General features: G+C 35.8%; 4 protein-coding genes across 16 annotated transcripts; 2 read left to right on the top strand and 2 right to left on the bottom strand.

Annotated features, from left to right (window-relative positions):
- The first annotated feature begins 89 nt into the window (after positions 1 to 89).
- On the top strand, positions 90 to 7,087 carry LOC140956387 (probable inactive histone-lysine N-methyltransferase SUVR2). 4 transcript variants are annotated; one of them, XM_073413114.1, is made up of 12 exons: positions 90 to 218; positions 1,442 to 1,672; positions 2,013 to 2,048; positions 2,204 to 2,239; positions 2,375 to 2,996; positions 3,585 to 3,743; positions 4,053 to 4,801; positions 4,897 to 5,162; positions 5,539 to 5,605; positions 5,705 to 5,755; positions 6,140 to 6,236; positions 6,730 to 7,087. In XM_073413114.1, exons 2-12 carry the CDS (start codon positions 1,484 to 1,486, stop codon positions 6,750 to 6,752), a joined length of 2,295 nt encoding a protein of 764 aa, XP_073269215.1. In that variant the 5' UTR covers positions 90 to 218; positions 1,442 to 1,483; the 3' UTR covers positions 6,753 to 7,087. The 4 variants fall into 4 exon arrangements, with proteins under 4 accessions (XP_073269215.1, XP_073269217.1, XP_073269218.1 ...); XM_073413116.1 differs by having other exon boundaries at positions 4,056 to 4,801; XM_073413117.1 differs by having other exon boundaries at positions 4,065 to 4,801.
- A 1,298-nt stretch (positions 7,088 to 8,385) lies between these two features.
- On the bottom strand, positions 8,386 to 12,382 carry LOC140956388 (protein PHOSPHATE STARVATION RESPONSE 1-like). Of its 2 annotated transcripts, XM_073413119.1 has the most exons (8): positions 12,165 to 12,382; positions 10,422 to 10,957; positions 10,178 to 10,340; positions 10,005 to 10,081; positions 9,874 to 9,913; positions 9,727 to 9,784; positions 9,406 to 9,475; positions 8,386 to 8,943 (listed from the first exon to the last, which is right to left on the bottom strand). In XM_073413119.1, exons 1-8 carry the CDS (start codon positions 12,181 to 12,183, stop codon positions 8,668 to 8,670), a joined length of 1,239 nt encoding a protein of 412 aa, XP_073269220.1. In that variant the 5' UTR covers positions 12,184 to 12,382; the 3' UTR covers positions 8,386 to 8,667. The 2 variants fall into 2 exon arrangements, with proteins under 2 accessions (XP_073269220.1, XP_073269219.1); XM_073413118.1 differs by lacking the exon at positions 12,165 to 12,382 and having other exon boundaries at positions 10,422 to 12,158.
- Positions 12,383 to 12,968: 586 nt separating this feature from the next.
- On the bottom strand, positions 12,969 to 14,939 carry LOC140991915 (large ribosomal subunit protein uL14x/uL14z/uL14y-like). 2 transcript variants are annotated; one of them, XM_073462082.1, is made up of 5 exons: positions 14,874 to 14,939; positions 14,528 to 14,781; positions 14,233 to 14,237; positions 13,554 to 13,590; positions 12,977 to 13,185 (listed from the first exon to the last, which is right to left on the bottom strand). In XM_073462082.1, the coding sequence occupies exons 1-5, from the start codon at positions 14,933 to 14,935 to the stop codon at positions 13,103 to 13,105; spliced, it is 441 nt and encodes a 146-aa protein (XP_073318183.1). In that variant the 5' UTR covers positions 14,936 to 14,939; the 3' UTR covers positions 12,977 to 13,102. The 2 variants fall into 2 exon arrangements, with proteins under 2 accessions (XP_073318182.1, XP_073318183.1); XM_073462081.1 differs by lacking the exons at positions 13,554 to 13,590; positions 14,233 to 14,237 and having other exon boundaries at positions 12,969 to 13,185.
- Positions 14,940 to 15,140: 201 nt separating this feature from the next.
- LOC140991768 (pre-mRNA-processing factor 39-1-like) lies at positions 15,141 to 24,346 on the top strand. Of its 8 annotated transcripts, none has more exons than XM_073461925.1 (16): positions 15,141 to 15,287; positions 15,892 to 15,953; positions 16,053 to 16,130; positions 16,235 to 16,372; positions 17,306 to 17,409; positions 17,642 to 17,871; positions 18,479 to 18,646; positions 19,318 to 19,681; positions 20,145 to 20,288; positions 21,681 to 21,833; positions 21,903 to 22,019; positions 22,431 to 22,511; positions 22,687 to 22,836; positions 23,222 to 23,518; positions 23,676 to 23,774; positions 23,996 to 24,346. In XM_073461925.1, exons 2-16 carry the CDS (start codon positions 15,908 to 15,910, stop codon positions 24,083 to 24,085), a joined length of 2,259 nt encoding a protein of 752 aa, XP_073318026.1. In that variant the 5' UTR covers positions 15,141 to 15,287; positions 15,892 to 15,907; the 3' UTR covers positions 24,086 to 24,346. The 8 variants fall into 8 exon arrangements, with proteins under 8 accessions (XP_073318026.1, XP_073318027.1, XP_073318020.1 ...); XM_073461926.1 differs by having other exon boundaries at positions 16,247 to 16,372; XM_073461919.1 differs by having other exon boundaries at positions 15,892 to 16,130.
- Positions 24,347 to 27,393: the final 3,047 nt, after the last annotated feature.

The following is a 27,393-nucleotide window of genomic DNA, read 5'->3' on the forward strand; positions in this document are numbered from 1 at the left end:
GAATGATACGTACTATTATTAATTACATGTTGTGGTATTTATTTTATTTTATTTCCTATACAATTTTTTTCTTTCTTATCGTTCGCTAACGCGAGTTAGGCGCGTGGAGTGCACCACACTTTTATATGCTATTTGGATTCTCCGTGGTCAGAGTGACATTCACCCGTTAGAGCTTGCTTGCCCTATTTCCGCTATAATCGCCAGTACCTGCCTGCCTGGTAAGAACTTCCGTTTCCGCCATGCATTGTATGTCCGATAACGAATTCGGCTTTTGCTGCTTTTTTCCCCTTTTTCTGTACCTTCACCTGGCGCAATCTGCGCTGTTGGAGGGGGATTCACTTGTTGAATTTACGGGACTAAATAGAGTTTCGGATAATTTTGTTTTCTGTACTAACTTTTTGTATCTATGTTTCCTAATTTTTCGGGTTTTAGGTTTTTATGTTCTTTTTCTACATTTTATCATTGTCGTGTTTGTTATCTTTCTTTTGGTGGAGGAAAGTGTTGTTTTTGTTCAACTTCGTGTCCGCCATTGTCCGTAGGAAAAAGCTTACTGGCCATTTTCTCCTTTTTTTAAAAAAAGTAAAATAAAATAAAATTTTAAATTTGAGAATACGCATGTACACACGTCAAGAAGCAAATTTTGTGAGGTACATTTGTATGATCTCTGTTTATCTTTCTGTGAACATGTTTTTTGTAGATTCCTAAAACCTGCTTTCAGTTTTATGCAAATAAGCATATGTTTAAGGATTTTCTTGAATTTGAATATGGAAAGGTGATAATCACAACTGAAGGTAAAGTAATGTTATTATGTTTCCTGCCGTGGGAAAAATTGTTGTTCTTAGATTAGTTGTTAATCGAGATTCGTCTTTTGAAAGTAAGTTGTTTGTTCAATGCCAACACTTAGCCTATCATTACTATCCTGAGCAAGAGCACCATAAAAGTTAGCCACTTTGTCACTCGTTGTGTTTTATGTATTATTGTTAAATTACCCTATATGAATAGCTATCTTTCTTCGATGTTTCGAATTGTTTTTTCCCCGAAATTTCGAAAACACATCTCTCGGCAACTTTATTTTAATATTTAAAATTTCTATAACATATCATAACAAAATAAAAGCTGAACCAAAAATTACAGCAACATAATTACAATTTATATAAACATTTTTTATATGAAATTACACTTCAAATTAAAACTTAACATGAATGCACACATCAAGTGCGAAAATTTGCTATTTATCATTGGTTGTGATTGCAATTTGGTAAGAAAAGTTGAAATATTTTGTGATCTGCTGCGCTGGAGTTCACCTCCCATCAACTTGCAATTTTATTTTCTTAATCAGTTGTTGAAAAGCTTATATTTTGATTAAGATGTGGTTGTAATTCTTTTTTAGTTTTTCGTTTTCCAACTATCTTTCAATTTGATAACAAATGATGGATTACAGGGGAAGTAAAGAATCAGTTTCTGAGTTATAAAATCTGTTGAAATGAGCAAAGAGACAAAAGAAAAGGTTGCAAATGCCTTTCGTGCTATGAAAAGTATTGGGATCTCAGAGGATAAGGTAAAGCCGGTATTGAAAAGTTTGCTAAAGTTGTTTGATAAAAATTGGACGCTTATTGAAGAGGAAAATTATCGAGCCCTTGCTGATGCTATTTTTGAGAGAGATGAAGTAGAGGTAAATGCTTCAGACAGAATACTGTGTATTCCCCTTAATTTCTATCACTTCTTGAGACACCTAATGCAATAGTACATTTTATGTTTCTTTATTTCGTATCCTTACGTGGCTGAGTACCGCAAATAGTGGACATCGCTATGTAAAAGAACTAGAAACAAGGATTGTCGCACAAGGTCCAATACAACTCTGAAAATCCTTTTTTTCTTTCATTTTTCTTCTCTCTTCTCTCTTTTTTTTTCTTTTTGTATTCGTATTATTCTTGTTTAGTTAAAATCTTACTGCTGTTGATCTTTCTATTTTTGATCGAACTGCGGTGACATTGGTTTTTCTGATCTCTCAGGCTGCAGAGTGCTCTAGGAAGATCTTGAATAGCGAAGTATGTGATTGATTCGATAATTAGTCTGCTTATCAGTCCTCAGAGCTAGCTTTTCGATTTTAGTTAATGTAATTGTGATTTTGTGTTTTATATATACAGAAAAAAAGGTTTGTTAGTGCTGATGATTTGATAATTTGATCTGTGCCATTTGTCAGGCCGCAGAGCATCCGAAGAAGATTGTGAATGGTGAAGTGAGTAACTTAATCTTTAATTATTTTCATGCAATATAAATCAACTCTGATTGGTGGTTGTATTTTTATAACTAATATCTTTATTCATTCTTATTTTACTCAATATGTTGTTATGCTGGTGTACTTCTCGAACAGAAAGAGGATTGCTTGGAGGAAGAAACTCAGGCTTCTGAAGAGCCTGAACGGCCTTTAAAAAGACTGCGACATAGAAATCGAGATGGTCAAACTTCCTCCTCAAGTACTTCTAATATTAATGTACCCAAAACTCCACTTGTCAAGCCAAAAGAAGAACCAGATGAACTACATAAAGACCATTTTCCAAAGGCAAATGGTTCACACGGTACAGTGGATCCAGTTGACACATGTCAATCACTTGGTTCCAATAAACAAGAGCAACATACTTCTGCCAAATCCTTGACTGTCAACGAGAAATATGATCCCTGTCAGCTCGGTGACATAGGCAGAATTCAGCAAAATACCTCGTTGGGAACAGAAAGGAGATCACCTTCTCATCCAATGAGGCTGAGAGACAGAGGAAAGGGATCTGTCTCTTTGCAATCTGGGGGGAAGATTGCAGTTTCTGGAAGTTCATCTGATGCTGGATGCCTAAAAGACCAAATTAATAATTGTGGCATTGTTTTATCATCCTTGCCTAAACAAAAGAGCAATGCCAATCATGCTCTGATTAAGCCTAAAGATGAGCCAATCGCTGATGACACTCCATGTCCAGGGTTTCCTGTGGCCAAGGTCCATCCAGGTATACCTTTCCTCTTCTGGTTGTTCACAGTCTGTGCATCCAAAATTTTCTATCTTTTGTTGATTGAAATTGAATTGTCGTTAATATTCTCGATTTGACAAACCAACACTTATCTGTGTGTAAGTAACATTTTGTCCATTTAGCAGGTCTCCCTTAGACAGCGAACTGAAAACTCGTTTCTTTTGATTCCCAGATTTTTGTGGGTGTTTCTTGTTTATATCTTAGGTCTTGACTCACTTGCTGTTGCCATTAGTGTATATTAATTGCTTGTACTCGATGAAATGGAGTTAGTACGTAGTTTTTTTTTGGGTGTATCTGACCATTTGCTTTATACATTTTATTTTTCGGTTTCACCTGTTGAATTTTGAGGAATATGCTTCTTGGTTGGCTTTTGGTTTATGCCAATCAGATTCCATATTGGATTTACATGATAGCATTATATTTGTAAAAATCTTGTCAATCAAGCATACACACGACCCTTTCAGGATCCATTTAATGTTCTCTCCTGCACAGCTATTTTATTACTTAATCATTACATGATTTTGTATTCTACTAGTCATTCTTACGATCATGGTTCAAAATTCACAGATACATTGAATGAAGGAGGTGCTTTGAGTATGAATGGCACCATTGCAGATGACCACCCTGAACATTCAGTATCCCATACTGCTCAAAGAATAGACGCCGCTGATGGGAATGTTGCTGCTAATGAACTGAGAAACAATGGAGCACTGGCAACGATCCCAGGTGAGTGCCCTTCATAACTGATGATTTGCTTCCTTGTTTTTTGGAAAAGTGAAATATTCTCAAGTCTGTCTCTCAAATCTGTGATTTGGCTTGCGGAAAGCCTAAATGTAATTGTCTAATTGATCTTAATCTATTACAGCATTGGTGGTGGATAGATGTCTCATATCATACAAAGATCTCTAGTCAAACTTTATGAATTTTCCGAAAAAAATTGATGGTAGCTTCAGAAATTAGGATCCAAATCTACTAGAGAGTACCAGAATCATGGCTTTAACTCCTACTATTGTCTACTGTGTTAATCTTCTGCAGCAGATGGCCTAGGTGCTGGATGCTTGGGTTTTAGTTCTGTTAGTCGATCAGTTGTTCAGTTTGATTCTGGAGTGCCTCTTCCCAATACATTACCACTTCCTCCAACTTGCACTAGCATGGATGATGTAACAACCCTAAAGAAGATGGCAAGTCTTGATGACTGTGGATCAAACAGAGTGAGCTGTACTGAAGAAATGAATGATTTGAGCTTGGAGGTTGCCCATCAGCCGCTAGTGGCTCTAAACACTGTCAGCTCACTTGAGGTTTTGGATATTGCCAAGGGACTCGAAAAAGTTTTAATCACAACAGTGAATGAAGTCAATGATGAGCGTCCTCCATCATTCTTTTACATACCCCAAAATGCAGTTTTTCAAAATGCATATTTGAATTTCTCTCTAGCACGTATGGGAGATAACAACTGTTGTGGTACTTGTTCTGGGGATTGTCTGTTGTTATCCACTCCCTGTGCCTGTGCACATGAAACTGGAGGTGAATTTGCATACAATTCCGATGGCCTTGTTAAAGAGGACTTTCTTAATGAGTGTATTTCCATGAATCGTGATCCGAAGAAGCACTGCCAGTTTTTCTGTAAGGAATGCGTTCTTGAAAGATCAAAAAGTGAAGATGTCATTGAACCTTGCAAAGGGCATCTAGTGAGGAAGTTCATCAAAGAATGTTGGTGGAAATGTGGCTGCAATATACTGTGTGGAAATCGAGTGGTACAGAGAGGAATAAGTCGCAAATTACAGGTAGTGTGTTCTCTCTCATCCTAGCTCCAGTCTATTGAAAATTTTTCATGGGGTTCATTAGTTTTTTTGGTGTTTTCCATGTCATGTTTCCCTAGGTGTTTATGATATCTGAAGTTAAGGGGTGGGGTCTACGTACACTGGAGGACCTACCAAAAGGTGCATTTGTTTGTGAGTATGTTGGAGAAGTTTTAACGAATGCAGAGCTCTTTGATCGTGTTTCACGTAGTCCTGAAGGGGAGAAACATTCATACCCTGTTCTTCTTGATGCTGATTGGGGTGCAGAAGAAGTACTCAAAGATGAAGAAGCTCTTTGTTTGGATGCTACTTACTATGGAAATGTTGCAAGGTTTATCAATCACAGGTAAGTTCATTTATTAAGAAGTATGCATTTGATGACATAGTTTCTTTTTTTTAAAAAACCTTCAATCGGTTCATCTCTATTTAATATTTTTCCAAGTGATTGTAGCGTCTAGATTTGGTTCAACAGTGCAGCATCTTAATATTAGTTTATAAGAAGTTGCTCGTATACTACAATTATTATTTTGTTATTTTGATGACCATTGGATTCGATTATATCAACTTGTATTATGCAAGTTGCGTTACAAACAGTGTGTCCTTGCGTCTCTTTCCCTTCCCCTGTCCCAGTTAACAGGAAAGCTTCAGTTAGAGTTTTCATTTCAAAGATTCAGGTTCTGATATCAATGGCAGATGATCTTTAATTTCCCTCTTGTCTTTAGATGTTATGACTCGAACATGGTTGAGATACCTGTGGAAGTGGAGACTCCTGATCACCACTATTATCACGTATGTGATCACTTTTTTTCTACACCTTGTCCCACTATCTATGTTGGTTAAAGTCAAGTCTTCTAATGAAGTTGAACTGGATTTCTTCTCTCAATGTAGCTTGCATTCTTTACTACAAGAAAAGTGAAAGCAATGGAAGAACTTACTTGGGTAATTACATTTTCATTACGTGGTCTTGCTTTATATTTAAAATTTTCAGTTTCATAGAGGCATGTCTTGGAAATGCTATTTATTTTTCATGATAATGTTATAAGTGAATGATGGCATATGCTTCTTTAACTTTTAACAACGAGGAATCTTATCTTTTGCACTAAAGGGTGCCTTAGGGTATTTTACTCAATTACACTCACGTAAAAGGCACAATTTTAATGCTCGTGGGGAAGTAGGGTTTATGGTCTACTTAATTGCCTGCTTCAGACCATAATGTTGCACATTAAAGATGTATTTGAATACGGTAGTTGCACATTCATGAAGTAAACATTAATTAGTGTATTCAGTAATTAGTTAACTAAGAAGTGTATTGCCTGTTTGCAGGATTATGGTATTGATTTTGATGACCATGACCATCCTATAAAGGCATTTCATTGTCAATGCGGCAGCAAGTTTTGCCGCAACATAAAACGCTCAAGTAGTAAGTACTACATTTCAGGGAAACTTATTTATTTAGTTATATAAAGCAGATTTGCGTATGTAAAATGATTGTCCATGCATGTGTTGGATACCATGCTTGTTACCATCTTAATTTGTTTTCCTTGTGGTTTGAAAAACTTTAGTTTCGTGAAATGGCAAGATGGTACACGTTTCCTTCTGTTGTTCTTCAAGACCTATTATTGCTCACCTATCCAGGGTTAACTCGACTTGTCACACGATTGGGGGTAGATCTAGGAACTCGGGGAGAGGAAGAGTGCTATTCGCAATTTTAGAAAAAAAAATGAAGAAAAGTTCATTTTTTTCTAATTTGAGGGGATGATCTTCTTTTTACACATGTTGGAACTGAACCTACACACGATCACGTATGCTATCTTGCAAATTATGTCCTCCGAGTTTTGTTTGTAATTGTGGGAATATCTTTTTACTTTTGTTATTGGCATTAATAATTCCTAACCACCCGTTTTGTGTCTTAGGGTCCAGATCTTCGAGAAGATGACCACATGCTATTATTGGGGTGCCATTACGAGCTTGCCCTTTGTTGCAAATCAATTAATAGCATAACCATGCGATTAGCTTTGAAGGTGTAGTAGCTGCAACTTTTGAAGTTACATCGAGCTGACTGACAATTGTTCTCTTCTTTGAGGTTGTAACTTAGATATCATGTTACATTTGAGCCATGAATGGCAGAAAGATAATCTTATTCTCTGATCCATTGGTAGTACTGTAAGAGTACCTTTTCTAAATTCGTGTGAAACCATCTCTAACTGGATCATGGCTAATACCAGTTAAGTTGGTGGAGACATCCTTTACTGTTTATTTGTTAAAAGTTTACATCTATTTTCTTAAGATTTAAGTTGGTGGAGACATCCTTTACTGTAACTTCAACGAAATTAATTATTCTTTGTTGACATGTTATTTCTCATGAACATGTTAGAGCTGGCACTCACCATGATAGTCACCGAGAAATCTGATGTATATAGTTTCGGAATATTTTAAATTGATCTAGTCGATTAATATCAAATTTATCCAAAATTATAGACAGTATTTGTTAATAGCAGAGGAAGTGGTGTTTGTGGACTGTGGTCACCATTGCACTAGCATGTACGCGAGATAATCCAGAGACACGGCCAAACATGCGTTTTGTTGCGCAGGAATTAGCAGCTCGTACTAAGGCTTACCTCCCCGAGCCACTAGGGTCGATACAAATAGGGAAACTGACAAATTTCTCACAGTAGGGAAACATGATTTATGCTTGAGTGTACAGCATGCATGTACGAGTCAATTTCAAAGCCATCATTGCCAAACAAAAGTAAATATAGAATTTCATGATGTTTCTTACAGGGATTTGTACTCTTCCTTCAGCCACACGGGGTAAAGCACAATCGCACAGAAATTAACCAACAAGAGAACATGATAATACCATTGATATAAATTAATAGGAATAATAATTTCTATTTTATTTCACGTGATTTATTATTATTTATTATTAGGGTTTTTTTTATTTAAATAATGGAAAAATAATAATATTTATCAAAATACTAAAAAAAAAAGTATAAAGTTTGAAATCCCGGCCCCTGGTTAAATATTATTGAAGCAAATTTCATATCATTCATTCATTTTTCAGGCTTGTGTTATAGTAAAAAGTATGTATATTTTATATTTATTACACCATTATTTCATAAAAATATAGATTGATGTCAACAAATTTCTAAAATTTAGAACATTATTATACAGATCAAGGGAATTTTTTTAAGGTGCTCCTTATATTTAGCATAATGAAGTAAGGGTGATCGAGTTAAAGAAGTAAAATTCTCGATGTTTCCATGTTTTTAATTGTTAACCAGTAATTAAAAAAATTAAATTAAATATATTATTTTTTGTTGTTTTGGATATGAAGATTGAAGCTAGTTCATAAAATCAATTTAGATAATAAATTTAGTTACTTTATCTCCCGCGTCTTATTATATAACTACTAAATGCTAGATAATCTGAGTAAGATATATTTGAAACAAGATTTTATGTAAAACATATAATTAATTTTATTTTGTATATAGCTGGAGCCCCTTTCAAATGGTATATTTAGTGACAATAAAGAGATCATTCAAGAAATATGTATAACATGCATGTAATAACAAATGTATTTTTATAAGAAGAATAAAAATAGAGCAACACAAACTGTCTAAAATTTCCAATGTCAGAAAACCAATTGTTTTAAAACATATTCACACGGCCAATACCAATAGTGTGCAATCATTAGTGGTTAAAAGAATTCTTACAAAGCTAACTCTCAGCGATTCTGACCTTGTCTATGAACGAACTGTAAAGAAGCCAATGCGTTTTAAGAGTCTGTGTCTGGTAGAAGGAACAAGAAAACCACTGGAATCTTACTGGGAAACTGGGGATCAGTGAGTTTATAGATCATGAGGAGCTTTTGCGCTTTCTGATAATGGAGAATCGCATCTCCTCGTAACTTTGGCTTTTGGAATCTGTTGCTCTATTAATGGTTGCGCAGTTTCTTGCTCTTCTGTGGACAAGCTAATCGAGCCACCTCCTGGTTTGCTGTTATCCGTGTCTCTGGTTGACGAACCACCCTTTAGCAAGTCTAAACTGGACTTGCACTGCTTCTCAAACATCATCTGCAGGCATCGCCCTTGTTCTTCTATTTGAAGCTGTAAATTTTTCTGAATCTGCAGAAAGAAAAATCAGTGTCAGTCTTCGAAGGGAAGACCAGAGTGTCGCCTCATGTTTACCAGAGATGGCACAATTCAATTCCTTCTAAAGTAAAACATCAATTTTTTAGGTTACCAATCAAGAATGTAAAAGATCAATTACAAGTTATTTTATCAGCTTCTTGAGTATGTTAACCCCAGTAATGACATTGATGAATAAACATATGGAATAGACGTTACTCAGTTTACCCAATGTTATTAGAATATACAGGATCTAGCTCAGAGCAAGTGAGAGATGATTTGCTTTACGGCCTTTTACAATTAGCCGTGTCCACCAACATGGTAGGCGTATTAATCATTGGCTTCATCATCGAAGGCTCGTGTTAATTCATTCAAAGTTCCATAGCATGTCATACATGCTGAGCGACAAACTGAGAGGCACTCCTATTAGCATCATTTTTGCAAAGCACAAAGTCATACCTCAAGTTGTTCATGAAGCCGTTTTTGGACCTCCATCTGCAACCTCAATGCTTCAGAAATCCCAATACCCCTTTTTCAAGAGCACAGATGCATAAAAATCAGCAAATAAACATGTGGTGTGGAAATTGGCTTTATCCAGAACTTATGAGTATATTAAGCACCCGATTTTCAAGATTTGCATGGTTCTGATAAGTACAGACATGTCCCAACAAATGGAAACATTGGGAACAATTTTGTGATGAACACAACAGGTGGGAGCAAAACAAAATATACCCCAAGAAAAGTATTTCCTATTGCAGTAACATAGATTGCAATACTCACGTTTTCAAGTCCAGGGATGACAGCTCTTCAATGGAAGTAAGTTTCTTATCCGAAGACTCTGCAAAGGAACAAAATTGGTCTCTCGTTAGATGTTGACGAATATAGTATTTTATAGCTCAGACAAAGAAGGTAGAACTTGAGGCACACCTTCTGCTGTCTCTGGTCTATATCTGGCTGTTCGGTATTTCTATAGTTCAAGAAACATTCCATATTAATCTGCGTGTGAAATGCTACCAATGCCGGTTTCAACAATATATCTCACTACAATAAATACATACCTGTAGGTGGCTTTTTACATGATAAATGGTCAAGCCTTCAACTTTCATTAGCTTTAGTACGCCCTTCGGAGTAGCTCCTGTGAATGAAAAATAGAATGGCTAAAAGAGTGGAACTGTAGAAGGCCAATTATTTTGTACCAATTTAAGAACTTCAGTAAGACGAGAATAACTACTTTCACCGCCTCCAAGTTTGTTAACAGCTTCAACAAAGATCTCGTGAAGTTCTGGAGTCCAACGCATTCTCTGTTTTGTGGGACCAGCATTTCCCGAGGAACATCGACCAGGGGTGGCGCAAGTATCTTTGGGTGTAGCTGGGATCTGTTCGGATTTATTGGTCTGCAGCATTGAGCAACTTGTGGACTGTCAAACACACTAAAGTTAAACAAGTGCCAGAAAAACTCATGCACAGAGACTGACCTCAAACTTTGGTTCTGGATCTGCAAAACTTGTACCGCCAAGAAGCCCATCCCAATCAGAAGCCAACTCATCGTTATCAATTATAATCTGATCAGCCCAATCTTTCCATTCATTTATTTTTCCGAGATCCTCGGATTGGTAGACAATGGGGTCTCCATTATTATCATCAAGAAAACGGGGACACCGTGAGTCACTTTGATGGTTGAAATGACTTGATGCGGTGGATTGCAGAACTCCGGGATCACCAGGATGAGGCAATACAACTGATTTCCCACCACTTGTTGATTGAGAAATGAATGGAGATTGTCTGCGATGGTTTTCTTGTCTTTGGTCAGATGAAAACTGAAGATCGGTAGAGAATCCTGAAGATGAAGAATAGATATGCCCAACAGTGGTATTGTTAGAAGAAAATGGTGAAACAACAGTTGGAGGACGTTGCATCAGGTCCTTCTCAAGAGATACATGCTGGGAGTTAGAAATTTTGGGATATGATTCTTTTTTATGATTCAGAATATTAGGAAAAGAAGTTACAGCCCCTGGAAATCCGAAGTTACTTAGTTGTTTTCCGCCTGATCTCTGAATAGATAAAGCTGGTTTTGCTTCCATCATCAACTTGTGCATAAATAACAGAAACCTCACAGTGAAATGAAGCAAACTCCGTATCTTCGGTCACCTCTTTAACTTGCACAAAGGAAAGCTTCCTCAAATCCTAGTGGTTCCATGTCTCGAAACCTGAGGCACTTGAGTGTAAATAACCTAATGATTCTCTACACATGCCATGGCATGGTACATTCATATTGTCAAGCGGAAACAAATAGCTGATAATATTTCATACTTTCATCTTCTAGCTCATGATATACCTTTTAATAGAGCTGTAAGCAAAATTTAAACCTATAACTTTGTTTCCCATACTTCAGAAGAAACGCGACTTAAAATTGTAGGCAAAATCTATTATACAGGGCAACATGGTGACAAATCTTCCCAGACCAAAAAACTGTTTTAACCGTATCCTGTGTAGATCGTTTCTATCTAAATATGGCTTCACGGTCTCTCGGTTGTGCTAAGTCTTTATGCGACATTTTCACAACTGAAAGAACTAAATCTTGACTACCGAGTACCAACAGTGCAGAAGTGATTCTCGAGTTCATGAACTTTGCTTCTCCTAGCAGTGAACTGCGATTTGTTGGAAATCTAAACACAGATCTCCAATGACCAACAAAACAACACTGGCTGACATTGGGAAGAGCATATGATAGAGGCAAGTACGGACAGGTTTGAACTTTTAAACATATTAATAACTAATAATTCTACACAGATAATTATCGCAAGTTACCTAATTCAATAGATTCCTCAGACACTATACTTGAAAGAAAACTATAATCTACTATATTGATTCTAAACAACTAACAAACAAAACAAAATCAGCTGAATTAATTACACAAGATAACGAAACTAAAATAAAGGCAATCAAGAAACAGTATATTCTTAAAGGCTAAAACTGCTGAAAAAAAAATGTTGCACAAAAAAAAATATATCTTTGAGACCATGTAAGAGAATTCCATTGAATATCAATTATACACATCCAAATTCGAAAATTTAAAGAACCCACAAACGGGCTTAAAAAATGAACGAAAAATCGACATGGGTCATTCTTGAAACTCCAAAGAAAGTAGAATTATATTAACAAGGCTGTCCCAAATCAGGATATAAATCAGAAAAAAGCTTATGATTAATGATTATTACCTCGAATAACAAAAATCATTATACACCCTTATCCTATGATGGCTGAGAATAAAGTAAACGCAGTTGTTCGTGCACGTGTGGTAATTATTCGCACGTGCGGAGTGTATGCAAGAAATCATCGGCGAGTGGCTACTGCGCCTCTTCAGCAACTCTGTTCCATTTGGGTTTCTCTTATTCAAACTTTATGCTTGTCAGGCGACGCGCGTCCCCTGTCGCTGTTATCTTAAAAGGAAATATTTCATATTTTTTTAGGAGAATAATGATAAAAAATATAAAATTATTAAGTTTATGGACGTGTTTCTAAATATAACACTAAATTTTGAACCCAATTCTAAAATCATATAAAGCAGTAGAGATTTTTAAACTAGCACATGACCCATTATAATTTGGTTAAAATAACCACCTAAATTATATATGTGCCAAACAAGTAATTAATTATAACCACAATTGTTGCTTCTCTCCATCATTAATAATAAATTTATAGAATCACAAACATATATGTATTAGTTAATCAAATTATATGTTTAAATATTTTTTGGGCTGTAGATTTGACGTGGATGCAACATTTTTCTTGGAAAATTTACTCTTAGTCACTTGCTAAAACTTACATGATTTAAGGTTTTTTTTTAAAAAAAATTATATCTACGCTTATGTACTAGAATCCCTGGTGTGTGGGTATTTTTCCTTACCAACTTTTTCTCGCTCCAATAGCAGTAGGACATCACCACCCATATTATATCAAACTTTGGGCTCTAGGGACATCTAGCACTAGCAGATGTAAATTAATTTAACAGATAAAAGGAATGGCAAAAGATCGAGACTTTTTAGCAGATGTAAATTAACTAGGATAATAAAAAATATTCAAAGAAAATAACCCAAAATGACAATATTGGTTTAAAATTTCAAAGCGCGAGAATTTCAAAACCCAACATCTACTTTTAAACAATGGCATTGGCAGCACTGGCAATTCGAGCCCACAGGTCCGCACATTTCTTTCCGATTGGGTCAGTGATAGCAGTCCCTGCAAAAGGAGATACAGGTTATAGAAGAAAGTTTTACCTGCTATTCAGCAATGCAGATAAACTAGGAATGCATGGCTCATGCAAAGCTACACACAAATCAAATTTTATCCAACTTCAAGTAGAGTTTGGATTTAACGTCTCAACCCAAGTTAACTCTATCAAGAGATAATTTTTTTTTTCATTTTTAAAAGCTTATCTAAGTAACAAGTTTACAAGTGTAAATAACATATTTAGTACTTGATTTTGTAGAAATTAAAGGATCTTTAGATAAATTGTGCAGCTTGAGTTATTTAAAATTTGTTGACTCAGAGCTTGAGCTAAAAATTCTTACTCAACCAGATCAAATAGGGGCTACTTGAAGGACTACCTTTCATTTCGCCTATGGGATTAACAATGAGACCCCCCTACACTGCATTATGTGCATATATAATCATAAAAAAGTATTATTTGCAAAAACAAATAAGCATTATGAACCCATACAAAACCAATTTGTTGTAGCACACAGATCAATTAAAAATAGATTCAAGGTACAGAAAATAAGGATAGCGCATGTATACACTGAAGCACCGAACTATCTAAGAATAACGAGTCTGCGCAGTTGTTGGCAAAATAATATAGCAACAAGCCCATTATACCTCCAAAGGAGGGAAAAAATATATGCCAATTATTATTATTACAACTATAATACTATTGGGTCATCAGAACATCCGCCATTAAATGCTCAAAAATCAAGAATGAAAAATGAGTTGGGACACCTTTCATGGTCAAATTTCTAGTATCTAGCTTCCTGGTACAAAAAAAATACCTTATAATCTGACCATGCTTTCCGTTTTCTAAAGAAACAACGGCTTGGAAGCATTTTTTATTCAACGAACATCCATCAGAGATCAAAGAGCATCAAATTGAAGGTATCCTAGGGAGAAAGGAAACGAATAGGATTATAGGCCTGAGAAAGACCTTTCATGGAAAACTGAAACGTTCAGGTTAGGGAAGAAAAATTATGAGAGATGACAACAGCTCCATCTGCCACCGGAACGACAGGAAACATTATCTACATAACAACTTAATGGCTGCCATTGGCAATAAAACAGACAGGATAAATATCAAGAAGATGGCATTAGAAGATCACGTATGTATATAATTACATATATAGAAATTGGTTCGTGTATTTCCAATCACATGAATATCAAAATATAGTATTCCAAGAACCAATCGCTTATACCCATCTCGTATCCATACAAGCTATCCAATCGACCTTCTTCTAAGAATAACCGAATACCCATAATTTAACTAATGATAAAGCTGCACACAAACGATTTACGAATCAAAGGTAACTCGAACCTTCAAAGTACATAAAGACGCCATCTTTTAGGCGCCACGGCTTGCGTTGGCGGACAATAACTGCAGGCATCACCTTCTTCAGGAGATCCGGCTTACCCTTCTTGACCGTAGCCGTAACCATATCACCGACGCAAGCAGAGGGGAGCCTGTTGAGACGGCCCTTGATCCCCTTCACGGAAATGATGTAGAGATTCTTGGCCCCGGTGTTGTCAGCGCAGTTAACCGTCGCTGCCACGGGCAGACCAAGTGACATCCTGAACTTGTTACCCGCTGGACATTATTATATTTCAGGATAAAATCGAAAACTACAGAGATTCACTACGGCTCTAGATAGGCGGAATCGTACCTCGCTTCTCTGATATCGGCCCTCTCCGGGAAAGAAGAAGGAAGCATTAGGCCCAAATTCATGGCTATCAAATTTCGCATTAGATAATTAATTACTTTACATGTGGATTTAGAAAAAATAAAATAGAGCCCAACCCGGTTTTCGAATTGACGGATTATATCAGATTGGTATTGGGCCGTCTCGCTGAGCCCATTCATTATATATGGCCACGGTCATTTAATATATTATTATTTTATATAAATAAATAGAAAGTGAAATCCATTCGTTAACAAAGAAAGAAGGCATCCGTGCCCTAATTTTCTATTCTGTCTTCAAAGTTCAACACATACGAAACATCTGCTCAGCAGAAGAAAACACAAGAATTTGCGTAACTAAAGTTGGGTGATTAGTGGACGGCTTCATTCGCGATTTCAGGTTGTTTTAGTGTGCTGTATGAATTATTCGGTGTTGCATGCGTGTTTTCTTTGGCTGTAGTTCTTTATGCATCTTTTTTATTTTGTTTTCAGCATTATTATTTAGTTAATGAGAGGGTTCTTCGATTAAGCCTTTTTTTGCAGTTTTGTCCCTAGTTTTTTTCCTGCAATTACGTGGTATTGGGTTTTCTATTGGAATTGGGGAACTTTGGTTATATTGCTATGTCATTATCTCATGGGAAAGCCATATTATACACTTGAAATTCGAATATTACACGTGTAGTGTTCGGAAAATACCGAATTTCATTGGATTCTGATTTACGATAGAGATTTTTTGCTTCCATGGAAATATTAGCATAGTATTTAGGCACGAATCATTGGATATATTTCGTGGTATTTGGGATTGATACGGACGAAAGAAACAACCCCAGACCATGGTGTAGTGAACTTAATACTAGCTATTTACTTACGCTTTTGTGAATTTTCTGCTACTATCAACTGAATAATTTCAGGATTGTGTCGGTGCTGTCATGTTTTCAATATTTCTTGCCTGAATGTTTTCCCCTTTATATGTAATTCCTTTGTATTTATCTACTTCTTGGTAGGCTATTGGTTTCTACTATGGGAGACAGCGAGTTTGTGGTGGCACGGACATCTGCTGTTACTGGTTATTCTTCTATAGATAACCATGATCTGAGTGAAACCACTTCTGCACCGGATGCTGATACTTCCACTGTTCAAACTACTGAAAATGTGAATGTTCCAGAGAATCTGCCTTATTCGGAAGGCATACTTGATTCATCCATCCTTCCAAATGAAGCTCGTGGTTCCAATTTCGATGTTGGTAATGCAAAACCTACAGCTTCTAAAACTTTTGAGCAGCAAGTCGTTAATTTAATGGCCTTTGATGCTAATTAACGTTTTTTTGGTTTTGCAAATTCTTTATAGACTCAACTCAAGCTACTGGCTATGGTTCTTCTGTTAATGGTGTTAATGGAGCAGAGGACGCGACAAAAGCTAATGTCATGGAAAACGGGATCACCTCAAATGCTGGTATTGGATCTGCTTTGTTGAATCAACCTCTAGGTGGTTCTGGTGTCCATTCTGCTTTTTAGACCCTTGTCGATCCTATCTTTTTCATTTTGATCGATTGACTCACATGGGGTTTTTGGCTCCTGGTTGTAAATAACACTGAGGAAGTAGTATATGACTATATGGATTCCCTCACGCTTTCTCACCTTTGCTGAAATTTAAATCACAGCTTTGAAAGACACCATATACTTGTCAGGTCGCACATTGCATGTCCTTTGAAACAACATTGGAAGTTAAAAAATTTTAATAGGCTTATATATTCTCCATTTTTTTAAAAATAAAGCACATTTAACCCCTTTGTTAAAACAATTCAAGCACATTTATCCCATTTGTAAGGGGTTTTATGCCTGATTTTTCAAAACACAGGGTTATAAAACGTAATATTTTTTTCTTACGAGGTTTTTTGCTTTTTGAATTTTTACAGGGGTCTTGATGCAATTTGTCTTTGATTTCTGTGTAGATACCAATGATTGCATTAAGGATAAGCATTGATAAAATGGAAATATCACTTTCATTCACTAATTATAGTAGAATGAAAAGATTGAACTGCATCAGTCATTGAACTTATACTGTGGTAGTATCATACAAGAGAAAAACTAATATTGTGATGTATTATGTATTTGTTGTCTTTACTGAATTTTGTTATCACCCCTTATGAGTTATGACATTTTTAACTTAAACCCTATGATAATCAAAACTGATGCTGATTGTTTGTTTTGACAAATTCCATATGATTTTGGAACCTCAGTGGTTTTTTTTCAATTCATGCATGTGGAACAATCATGTTTACTTATGGTAGCGTACTTTATGATTTTCAAACTATTTCCTTATAATGCAGTGTTAGGGTCAAGAATATTATTAAAAAAATTCTTTGTTTTTCTCTCTCTATTGAATTTGTTGCTTATGATGTTAAAGAATTTATGCCAGGTCTAAGTGCAGAAGAAGAAAGATTGTGGAGCATTGTGAAGGCTAATTCCTTGGACTTTAATGCTTGGACTTCCCTGATTGAAGAGACAGAGAGAGTGGCAGAGGTGTGGCTGATGGACTGGAGTTTATGTTTTCTTGATGCTCATTTCTTTTCCTTACCTTTGCTACTGATTTGAACAAGAATTGAACTGTAAAATTTTCTCAATGAATATGATGTTTATCTATTGCATGAATGCCTCTTAATAATACTCGATGGGCCTCTATTTTTATTTTTTTCTACTTTTCCAGCTATTTCAAGCAAATTGAACTCTTGCATGTCTTCATTTTAATTTTTAGGGAGAGATTTTGAAGATTCAAAAAGTATATGATGCTTTTTTAACGGAATTTCCTCTCTGCTATGGTTACTGGAAGAAGTATGCTGATCATGAGGCACGCCTAATCTCAATGGACAAAGTTGCGGAGGTTTATGAACGAGCTGTTCAAAGCGTAACCTACTCTGTTGACATGTGGTTGCACTATTGTGTATTTGCAGTCGGCACTTATGGAGATCCAGATGCTATCAGAAGGTAATTTCCAGGATCAGTTTACTCACGTTTAGCTTGTGTGGTTATCCATGATTCCTTGATGTTTCGTTGTTGAAGTGACCATTTATTGCTTTCTAACGTGGTTTCAGCCTGTACGCAACAGCCATTTTTGAAGTGTAAGGTTTAAAGGTTTGTTGAGAATACACTTCAGATAAACAACTGCTTGTGTTAACCCTTGAATCGGTGGCTACTTTAAGTGCTATCACGATTTTTTTCTTTTCCTCATCACCCCTTCGGTTATACTTCTCATTAGGGCTCTGCTGTAGTAATTTTCTTCTCCGTGAATTTTTGCTGTTTTGTCCATGGCACATGAGGTGCATCAATATACAATTGCTGCCAGGAAGATGGTCCCCAATAAGGCTAAGATGGCCTTCATGACTACTCCCTTGAGTCTTGACGAGCTGTGTAAGATTCTTTTGAGGAAGGTAAATGCAGTGTCATTTGTCCTTAGCTCAGAATTGTCAAGTGCTCTTTGAGTGAATTATCACCCCCGCAACACCATACCTCTTAGATGCTTATGTGGTCGATCATGGATTAACCTGCATCTTTATGGAATAACACAACTTCTTCCTTTCTGTTGGTGTTCCAGGTTATTTGAAAGAGCTTTAGAGTATGTTGGAAGTGATTATTTATGCTTTCCTCTTTGGGACAAATTCATTGAGTATGAAATTTCTCAACAAGATTGGCCTCGTATTGCAACATTATACACACGGGTGTTAGGAGTTCCAAATCAGCAGCTGGATCGCTATTTTGAGGGGTAATATTTTAAACTTCAGGCCTTGCTCTCTTCTCTAAACTCATATTTCTTTAACATCCTCAGTCTCGACTATGTTATCACTTTCATTTTACTCTTGAGTTTTGACCACGTAACATCTTTGTTTTTTTGCTGTTTGTTTGCCCTGATACCATTCTATGGTTAAGAAGTGAGATTTGAAGTAGTATTTGGTGGGTTGTGATTTGTTGTTGTGTAGGTTAGTTTATGATGTGAGGTGTAAGTTTGTTCATTCTTTTGTTTTGTGCTCTAAATTCCTTCCACTGGTTCATTCTAGCCCCTGTAAGCATCTTTTGTACCCACCCGTATTAGTGCCCCTTTCTTTATACCTACCCAGATTGAGAAGAAACAAAGTGGTATGTTTTGTAGTCATTTTTTGAAAAATGTCCATACCCTTGTTCCACTTTGGCCAGTTCTTTCCTTTCAATTTTTGCCTTTTCCTCACCCTGGCTAGGAAAAGAAGGCCTTGGGAGTGCCAATGGCATTCCATTTAATTTTAACCAACTGCTTCTTGTGTTTATCTGAAAACAGATTGTTTCTTTGTCAAATAGTTTTACTGGTGATAACACGTTTTTTTCGCATGGACGGTATGCGTTATTACAATCATTCTAATACTTTCTTCATAGCACTGACGATTTTAGCTTGTGATGTTACAGTTTTAAAGAGTTGGTTGCCAATAGGCCTCTATCAGAGTTGAGAACAGCTGAGGAAGCTGCTGCCACAGCTTTTACAAATTCAGAAACTAATAGTGAAGAAAATGAGGGAGAGATACCCACTGGTGCTTTGGAACAGTCTTTTAAGCCTCTTAACGCAAACTTAAAAGATGCCGAGGAGTTGGAGAAGTACATATCCATTAGGGAAGAGATATATAAGAGGGCTAAAGAGTTTGATTTTAAGATAATTGGTTTCGAAACAGCTATTAGGAGGCCCTACTTTCATGTACGGCCCCTAAATGCTGCAGAGCTCGAAAACTGGCATGACTATCTTGATTTTGTTGAAGGTGAAGATGAATTCAATAAGGTATACAAGTTTGGTTTTTTCAGAATTTTTTTACTCGCCACGTAGCTTGAGTTGTCCTTTTTATAAATTTACTTACAGTGAAGTAATATCTGCCGTGTCGTGTGCTTTATTGGATAATTTGTTGGAGAAGCATCTCATAAATGGGATGTTGAACTTGATCTAAAGCATGAGCCTTCCTTTGCTATCTGTAAGGCTTAGTACCTCAAACTGCGAGTCAAAATTCTGGATTCATGATACCTTGTATGACAATATGCTTGTGTTAAAATTCCTATGTTATGCATGCAGGTGTGTTCTTATCTTCCTAACCATCTACCTGTCAGGCAAAGAGGGTCCCCCTCCGTATTTGAGGGCCTCCTGCTTCAACGGCTCAATATTAATTGTGCATTTCTCTGTAGTACTTGTTTATTCTTTTCGTTTACGTGACTTTGAATAAGTTGGTTTTGAATTTTATCTTTATGTTCAGATTGTCAAGCTATATGAAAGATGTCTTATAGCATGTGCCAATTATCCTGAATACTGGATACGGTATGTTTTGTGTATGGAAGCTAGTGGCAGTATGGAGCTTGCCGATAATGCCCTTGCTCGTGCTACTCAGGTCTTCGTGAAGGTATGTGGTTCAATAACAGCATATTCATACTTAAATTTTATATATGGTTAAATCTCCATTTGAGAAAGGCTGGTAGGTTTCATCTCGTGTATTGTTTACATTTATGGTAAAAGGTGACATCAAACTCTTTCAGTTGAAATAGGTAGAATGTATCAGTTTATTTTATGGGCTCTTTTGTTTATATGATATTTGTTTCATAGTTACATCTTGTTGGTAAGAGGTAGAAACGATTAAATGTTGTCATAAATTCAATAAATATAATGTGATCCATGTGTTGCCCTTGTTTATATGTATAATAACTGCAAAGGTTACCAAGTTGATAGGATTTTGCAGGAATACAGCAGTTTTTGCATTTTAACTTTCTTGCTTCTCTGGCGACAGCTGTGATAAATGTTTGATCATGCTAGAATACTTCATTTATTCAGAGCTCTTAGTATCCTTGCTTGAGATGCGAATAAATGAAATTTGGGCCTCTTGTTTAACTGGTTGAGACATACATTGTTCTTTTTTGGTGACTTGTTTATTTTTTTCCTGAGATGTTCTGAGAAATGTATGACTCCTACTACAAGCTTATATTTTATTATATACGGTTTATAGATGAGCTTTGAAGCAAAACTGCTGTGTTCTTTTGAGTGGGGGGTTGTTTGGTGGATCTCTACCTGATTATTAAATGTAAATCAGATATTAGATGAGAAGGGGGTGTTAGGAGAAAGCAATTACGTGAGGTGGTTGAATTTCTTAAGTAAGAAACATATTTTATTTATGTAGACCTCTCATATGAGAATCAACCAAGTCTTCTGCAAAAGCTAGTACCACCGATTCTCGAATACCAGATTACCTAAAGCATCCGCAACAGTACCCCCGTTATCATTCGGTGTAATGGATTGGGAATTCCGGAACAAATATCTGAATTTGTGTATGAAGCTTATTGGAAATTTGGATTTCAAATTGAAAAATCCAAATTGAAACATTCTGGTTCTCTGCTCTTTTTAGTGTCCAAGTTGATGTTCTTATATGCTTTTCTGTTATATGTGTAAAAGATGAGATTAAATTGAACTTTTTCAGGGGTTTGAAAGACACTAGATATGACTGCATTGAGTCGATTTGAAGAAAATATTTTGAAAAGGTGATCTAAAATAGAAGTTACTAGGATTTTAAGTTTATGTAGTGTCGCCTCTGTTAAGTATTACAATGATGGGAACTTTATTCTTCCTTTATATACGGCTCCATACTATCAACATTACTCATGCTTCAAATTGTCAGATAGGATGGTGTATCTCAAAGAATGTTTTGATGGTGAATCGGTATTTCGTGTTTAGAGAAGATAGTTGCTTGGAAAAATTATTCCTTTTCTTTTTCTTTTGTTGCTTAAATCATGTTTTGCCTTAACAGAGGCAACCGGAGATCCATCTGTTTGCTGCACGATTTAGAGAAAAGCGTGGTGACATATCTGGAGCTCGAGCTTCATATCAACTTGTGCACACTGGGATTTCACCTGGACTTCAAGAAGCAATAATTAAGCATGCAAACATGGAGCACCGCCTTGTAAGATTGTGATTAGTTTTTTTATTTTTTGTATAAAGCTATATTTGTTTACTTGTAACTCTTTCACAGGGAAACCTAGAAGATGCTTGTTCTTTATATGAGCAGGCAATTGCAATCGAGAAAGGAAAGGAACACTCACTGACTTTACCTTTGTTATTTGCTCAGTACTCACGGTTTATGTTCCTGGTATGTTTTATAATTTTTAATTGTTTTCTGCTAGACTGTTGGATTTCATGTTATGAGATGTCTAGTGCTCGTTTGTAAGAATAAACTTGGGTTGATCTGCTTTAAGTTATGCCGGTTCTTCTGTTTGAGGAATCAGTTATTGGGATTTTTGGATGTGTGCTTTCTTTTATTGACGGCTAAAATTGGGAAACTGGTGTTTCTCTAAGTAACATGTTTTGAGTGTTAACTCAGCTGTTTTTATGACTATCTTAAGCATCCTCTGATTGGGCCTTTGTGTGTGGATTTTATCATTGTTTAAAGTGGTAAACTACATATTACGTATTTATTGGTCATGGTCTTGTAAATATGAAAGAAGAAATGCCATTCTTGTTGGCTGTGTGACTCCCCGTATGCATTTATATTTTCTGGAAGGTTTGTGGAAAAGTGGATGAGGCGAGGGAAATTCTTGATCAAGGGCTGGAGATTGCGCAATTGTCAAAGCCCCTTTTGGAGGTTCTCCCTTTTTCTGGCTTTCTTTGATTTTGGTCCTTCATTATTTCTCCCCTTATTTTCTCTCCACATTTATCGAACGACTGCATGTACATATGTAAGACACTTGTTTGTCTATTGGTCTCACGTCTTCTCCAGTTTGGAGTTCTCATCTTCTTTCAATGTGGAAATATTGCAGGCAATGATCCACTTAGAATCAATTCAGACACTTCCAAAGCGAATTGATTACTTGGATTCCTTGGTTGATAAATTCATAGTGCCGAATCCCACCAACCCTAGTGTTGCAAGTCTTGGGGAAAGAGAGGAAATGTCGAGCATTTTCTTGGAGGTAATAAATAATTGGGAAAATTAATAAAAAACCTGATAAAAAATATTTCATATTTAAACAACTCAAAATTTCAAAATTTCAATCATATCCCGAATTTCCCCTAACCGGATTTTAAAACAAATATATATTAAAAATATGGTAGTTAACTGTATATTTTTTTAAAATAATTACGCATGATATAGTTTTATATGAAACTAAATTTATACAAAAACAATGATTAAGTTATATTTAAAAATTAATCAAATAAAAGTTGGTTCTATCAACTAATTTTTCAAGAAAAATATAAGTTAGATTTATCTACTAAAAATCATTATATATGTTGTACTTTATAAATAGTGGATTGAAATATAATTGATAGTTTATCTGCGAACAATACTTTTTGCAGTTCTTGGATCTTTTTGGAGATGCACAATCCATAAAGAAGGCTGATGATAGACATACAAAACTGTTTTTGCCCCACAAGAGCGTAGCTGAGTCGAAGAAGCGCTATGCAGAGGATTCTTTATTCTCAGACAAAACTAAACTCGCAAAATCACTTGTTTCACCATCTGGCCCTTCAGCAATGGGCACGTATACCAGCACACCGAATCAGTGGGCAGCAGGTTATGGTTTGCAGCCTCAGGCTTGGCCTCAAGCCTCACAAGCTCAGGCACAACAGTGGACTCCTGGCTATCCACAACAGGTGCTTGCTTAATTGTTGAAAATTTCGTCACCAGAAACTGTTTTTACTAAAACTTCGTCATTTTACGTGCTATAATTTTGTGGTCTTTTCTTGAGCAACATCAAAGTTTTGAGAAGCATGGAAAATAACCCGCTGATACCGTGTTTTGGTTTTCTAGGATTCTTACGGTGCTTACGGAACGAGTTACACGCACCCACAAATACCGACATCCCAAAGTGCTGCATATGGAACATATCCTCCTACTTATCCAACACAGGTAGTGAGTGTTGTATTGTACTGTCATTTATATCCTTTTTTCTCTGGCATAGATTCTCTGATGAACAATATTTTGGAAAATAATCACACCCCACGTAGAAAGCGATTCCCTTTGGCCTTTTACACGCCTTTCATCACCCACTTTTCCAGTGCTTTTGTCAGTATTTTATTGTCACATTCGTTTCCTGGAAATATCAAACTCCAATCTATTGATTGGTTCAGGCTTATGCGCAGCCGGAAACAAATGTAGCATTGCCTGCAGGCCAACAACCGGCTGCGGCTCCTTCCACGTATTACGGCACTTACTATTGAGGAACAAAGGGTGATATCCGACAAGTTCTACTCTGTTTCTTATTCCATCTCTACGCTTTTTGTTAGATATAGAACCTTGAGTTTTCTGTTTGCACACTGGACGAATATGGTAGGTGTTGTGAAATTGTTGTTGGTGCTACGGCTAGATCACTTGCAAAGATGAATGTATGATGAAGACATGTTAATTGTAATGTGATTTAATGTCGATGAATATCTTATTACCGTATAATTAAGGTACATGACGAGCATCCAATTCTATTAGACACCGCGTGGGATAGAAGGTAAGACATTGATTATTCATCTTTGTTTTGTATAATAAACTATTTTCTTATCTAAACATATTGATTTATCATATTTATATTTATATTATGTATTTTTCATGATTATAGTCATATGATTATCATATAGCGGTGTCATCACTGTCATGCCATAGGAACATCTTGTATATTGGATCTAGCTAGCTTTTAACGAATGGTTGAGGAAAATTTTTTGTCAAGTTGAATGGCAGTCTCGTTTTCAGACTTCGAAAGATATATTTTCATCATAATTTATATATATCAGTTATTTGTACGTGGTATAGTGAGTTTCTTTTATAAGTTTTATTGCTTAAAAAATAAAGAAAATAATAGTGCTTTGGAATAAGCATGAGTAATCAAATGAAATAAAGCAAATCATTCGAGCTAAAATTTATTATTGTTCTTATACTTGGAACGAGCATGAAGAAATTAACATACTTCTTTATCTTTTTTTTTAATAAGCTTTTAATTTTTTTGCATAACGTTAATTTTTCATACAAAATTAAAAAGTCTTTTTGGAGATAGAAAAAATTTATGATGACAGTAATTTTTGTTTATCTGGCCTAAACTTAATATATAGTATAAAATTTATGATTTATTTTAAACACACGGACACGCAATGGTTATTTAAATTTTTGTTCCCAAATGTTAATAAATCATTTTAATAATATTTTTATATTTTCCAAAAATATTTGAATCTCATTCTTTCTATCAGGGACCGGGGTTTCCTGTAATTTTATTTGAAGTGGCCGAGTTTTCAGTCCCCCAACCCCTTAATTTTATTATAAAATTTTATTTTTAAAAAATATTATTATTTAAATAAAAATCTAAAATATTTTTATATTAATTTATTTCATACCATTTTTTTATTTTTTAATTAAATAGTATTATCTTTTAAATTTAAATAATAAATTAATTTATAATAAAAAATAAGGAGGGGCCGAAATTTCAAACCCCGGTCTCTCAATTTATTAAAATATTTTTTTAAAAAAATTACTTTCATGATTCATGGGTGGGATCCGACTCGGGCCCGCATAAAAATCTTCCGTTAATTTTTCTTTTTCGTTTTGTTTTTTCCACATCTTGCAATGAATGACTGAATGGAAGAAAGATATATACACTCACAACGGCGGAATTTGAAGCAGGAATTATCGAATTCCTTGTAATATGGTCAACTATTTTTAAAGAAAAATCTTGCTTGTTTTTTTTTTGGTTTCGGATTAGTATTATAATTGTTCATTTTTGCTAATGTATCAGAAATAAGTGTGCCCTTCTAGCATTGTTTTGGTGTTTTTAGATTAATTAGGTGCCCGATCATGTTGAGTTAAAAAGTGATGGATTTTTCTGGGATTTTCGACACCTGATAATGGAAAAAATGTCTTCATATCGAAGTTTTAGGTGCACATTGTTGGAATTTACCCCTGTTTTTCCTCCTGTAATTATCTACTTCTTGAAAATGATATTCGACAATGTGAAGTATTATTCTTTTGGTTCTTGTTTGAATATTGTGGATTCAACACTTATTTCAGGGATTAATAACATGAATTTCTATATATTTTCTGGTTGGCACAATGCATCGATATCTGTTTAGTTTTTTCACGTTACTTTTCAGCTAACAAACCTATTAATTTATTGGAGGTGATGTTCTTTTTGGATTGCTACGCTAGATCATTTTACTTTGGCCTTACTCTAGCCTCCTCTTTTTCCTTAGTGGTAATTAGTATTTAAATATGCACCGCAGCAACGATTAAATTAGGAGAATCAGAGGTTTGCCAAACGACAAAGTTTCAGTATATATGGGCGTTGCAAATTGCAATATGTCTTTGAACGGAAAACAAGGTGTTAGCTTCTATAAACTAATTTATTTGCCAGATGGATTTTTCTGTTTTGGTCACTACTACCAGTCGAATGAAAGGCCTCTACGAGGATTTGTCCTTGTAGCTCGTGTAGCAGCTAAGATTGAATCACATGACAGTTGCAGTCTTAATTCCTTACCCCAACCCCATGAGGGTTATGAAGCATTAGGCTTTTTGGTGATCAACAAGTCAGAGAAGCAAGATTTGGAGGAGGTCAGATGTGTTTGTGCTGACTTAACAGGTGGATGTGAAGCTTATCGCTTGATAGTCAACACCCACTCTCAGTTTTTGAAAGCACCATTTGTAGTTTTGAGCATGAGACCTCCTCATTGGGGAATATATGGAGAGGGGTGTCTGTGGGTACTTTCTACTGCTGTAGCTACTGGGGTCTTGGAGAAGATTTAAATGTCGCGTGTTTGAAAAATTTAGATCAGGGTCCACATACGATGCCAAATATAAATATCGATCATATTCATTCAATGGTCCGGCACTATGGTCCCACAGTCTTCTTCCATCCTGATGAGATTTATCTGCCGTCTTCTGTTTCATGGTTCTTCAGAAACGGAGCACTGTTATTCAGTAGCCATAACTCTCGGCGTGAGGCCATTGATATATTGATGGCTCTAATATTCCCTGTGGAGAGACAAATGACGGGAAGTATTGGATAGATTTGCCCTCTGATACTCGAAGAGAGAATGTTAAGCATGAAGGTGACTGGGAACACTTCACGCTTCGAATAAGCAACTTCACTGGAGAGCTATGAAGCATCTATTTTCCTCGTCATTTATCTGTGTTGAGCTTTGACAAGAGCAGATAGCCGAAATCGAAGCGAAGACAATTTTGTTGTAAATGGTGTACAATCAAATGAGATAGTTAAATCTTGTAGCTCCTCCACGAGGATGTATTTATAGCCATGAAGCAGTCTAATAATCGAAAATTTGTACTGTTCATTATATATTTCTGAGATCATAATCAAATGATCGTGGGAAGTTAGCGATAGCTCTCGGTTCCTAGTTTGATTTTGCATCCTCATCTCTTTAGTTCAATCTAATACCTAAAGGAAAATATATCGAAATGTGCATGTTTTACATAGTTCAATACTCATCTAATGGATTCTCGTAACTCGAGGTTCTTTACTTTCCAGGGCCCAATTACA

This window comes from Primulina huaijiensis, chromosome 13 (assembly GCF_012295235.1).
Source record: "Primulina huaijiensis isolate GDHJ02 chromosome 13, ASM1229523v2, whole genome shotgun sequence".
NCBI lineage: Eukaryota > Viridiplantae > Streptophyta > Magnoliopsida > Lamiales > Gesneriaceae > Primulina > Primulina huaijiensis.

Excerpts from the sequence above, each read along its gene's own strand:
- LOC140956387 (XM_073413114.1), top strand. The coding sequence starts at position 1,484 with ATGAGCAAAGAGACAAAAGAAAAGGTTGCAAATGCCTTTCGTGCTATG. Across the intron at positions 3,744-4,052 it reads AGCACTGGCAACGATCCCAG|CAGATGGCCTAGGTGCTGGA; the intron begins GTGAGTGCCCTT and ends AATCTTCTGCAG. Across the intron at positions 5,163-5,538 it reads GCAAGGTTTATCAATCACAG|ATGTTATGACTCGAACATGG; the intron begins GTAAGTTCATTT and ends TCTTGTCTTTAG.
- LOC140956388 (XM_073413118.1), bottom strand. The coding sequence starts at position 11,042 with ATGCACAAGTTGATGATGGAAGCAAAACCAGCTTTATCTATTCAGAGA. Across the intron at positions 9,914-10,004 it reads ATGTAAAAAGCCACCTACAG|AAATACCGAACAGCCAGATA; the intron begins GTATGTATTTAT and ends CTTGAACTATAG. Across the intron at positions 8,944-9,405 it reads GGCTTCATGAACAACTTGAG|ATTCAGAAAAATTTACAGCT; the intron begins GTATGACTTTGT and ends TTCTTTCTGCAG.
- LOC140991915 (XM_073462082.1), bottom strand. The coding sequence starts at position 14,935 with ATGAATTTGGGCCTAATGCTTCCTTCTTCTTTCCCGGAGAGGGCCGAT. Across the intron at positions 14,782-14,873 it reads GCCGATATCAGAGAAGCGAG|GATGTCACTTGGTCTGCCCG; the intron begins GTACGATTCCGC and ends TAACAAGTTCAG. Across the intron at positions 13,186-13,553 it reads TCCCATAGGCGAAATGAAAG|GGACTGCTATCACTGACCCA; the intron begins GTAGTCCTTCAA and ends CTCCTTTTGCAG.
- LOC140991768 (XM_073461919.1), top strand. The coding sequence starts at position 15,908 with ATGGGAGACAGCGAGTTTGTGGTGGCACGGACATCTGCTGTTACTGGT. Across the intron at positions 16,373-17,305 it reads TTTGTTGAATCAACCTCTAG|GTCTAAGTGCAGAAGAAGAA; the intron begins GTGGTTCTGGTG and ends AATTTATGCCAG. Across the intron at positions 22,020-22,430 it reads ACTCACGGTTTATGTTCCTG|GTTTGTGGAAAAGTGGATGA; the intron begins GTATGTTTTATA and ends ATTTTCTGGAAG.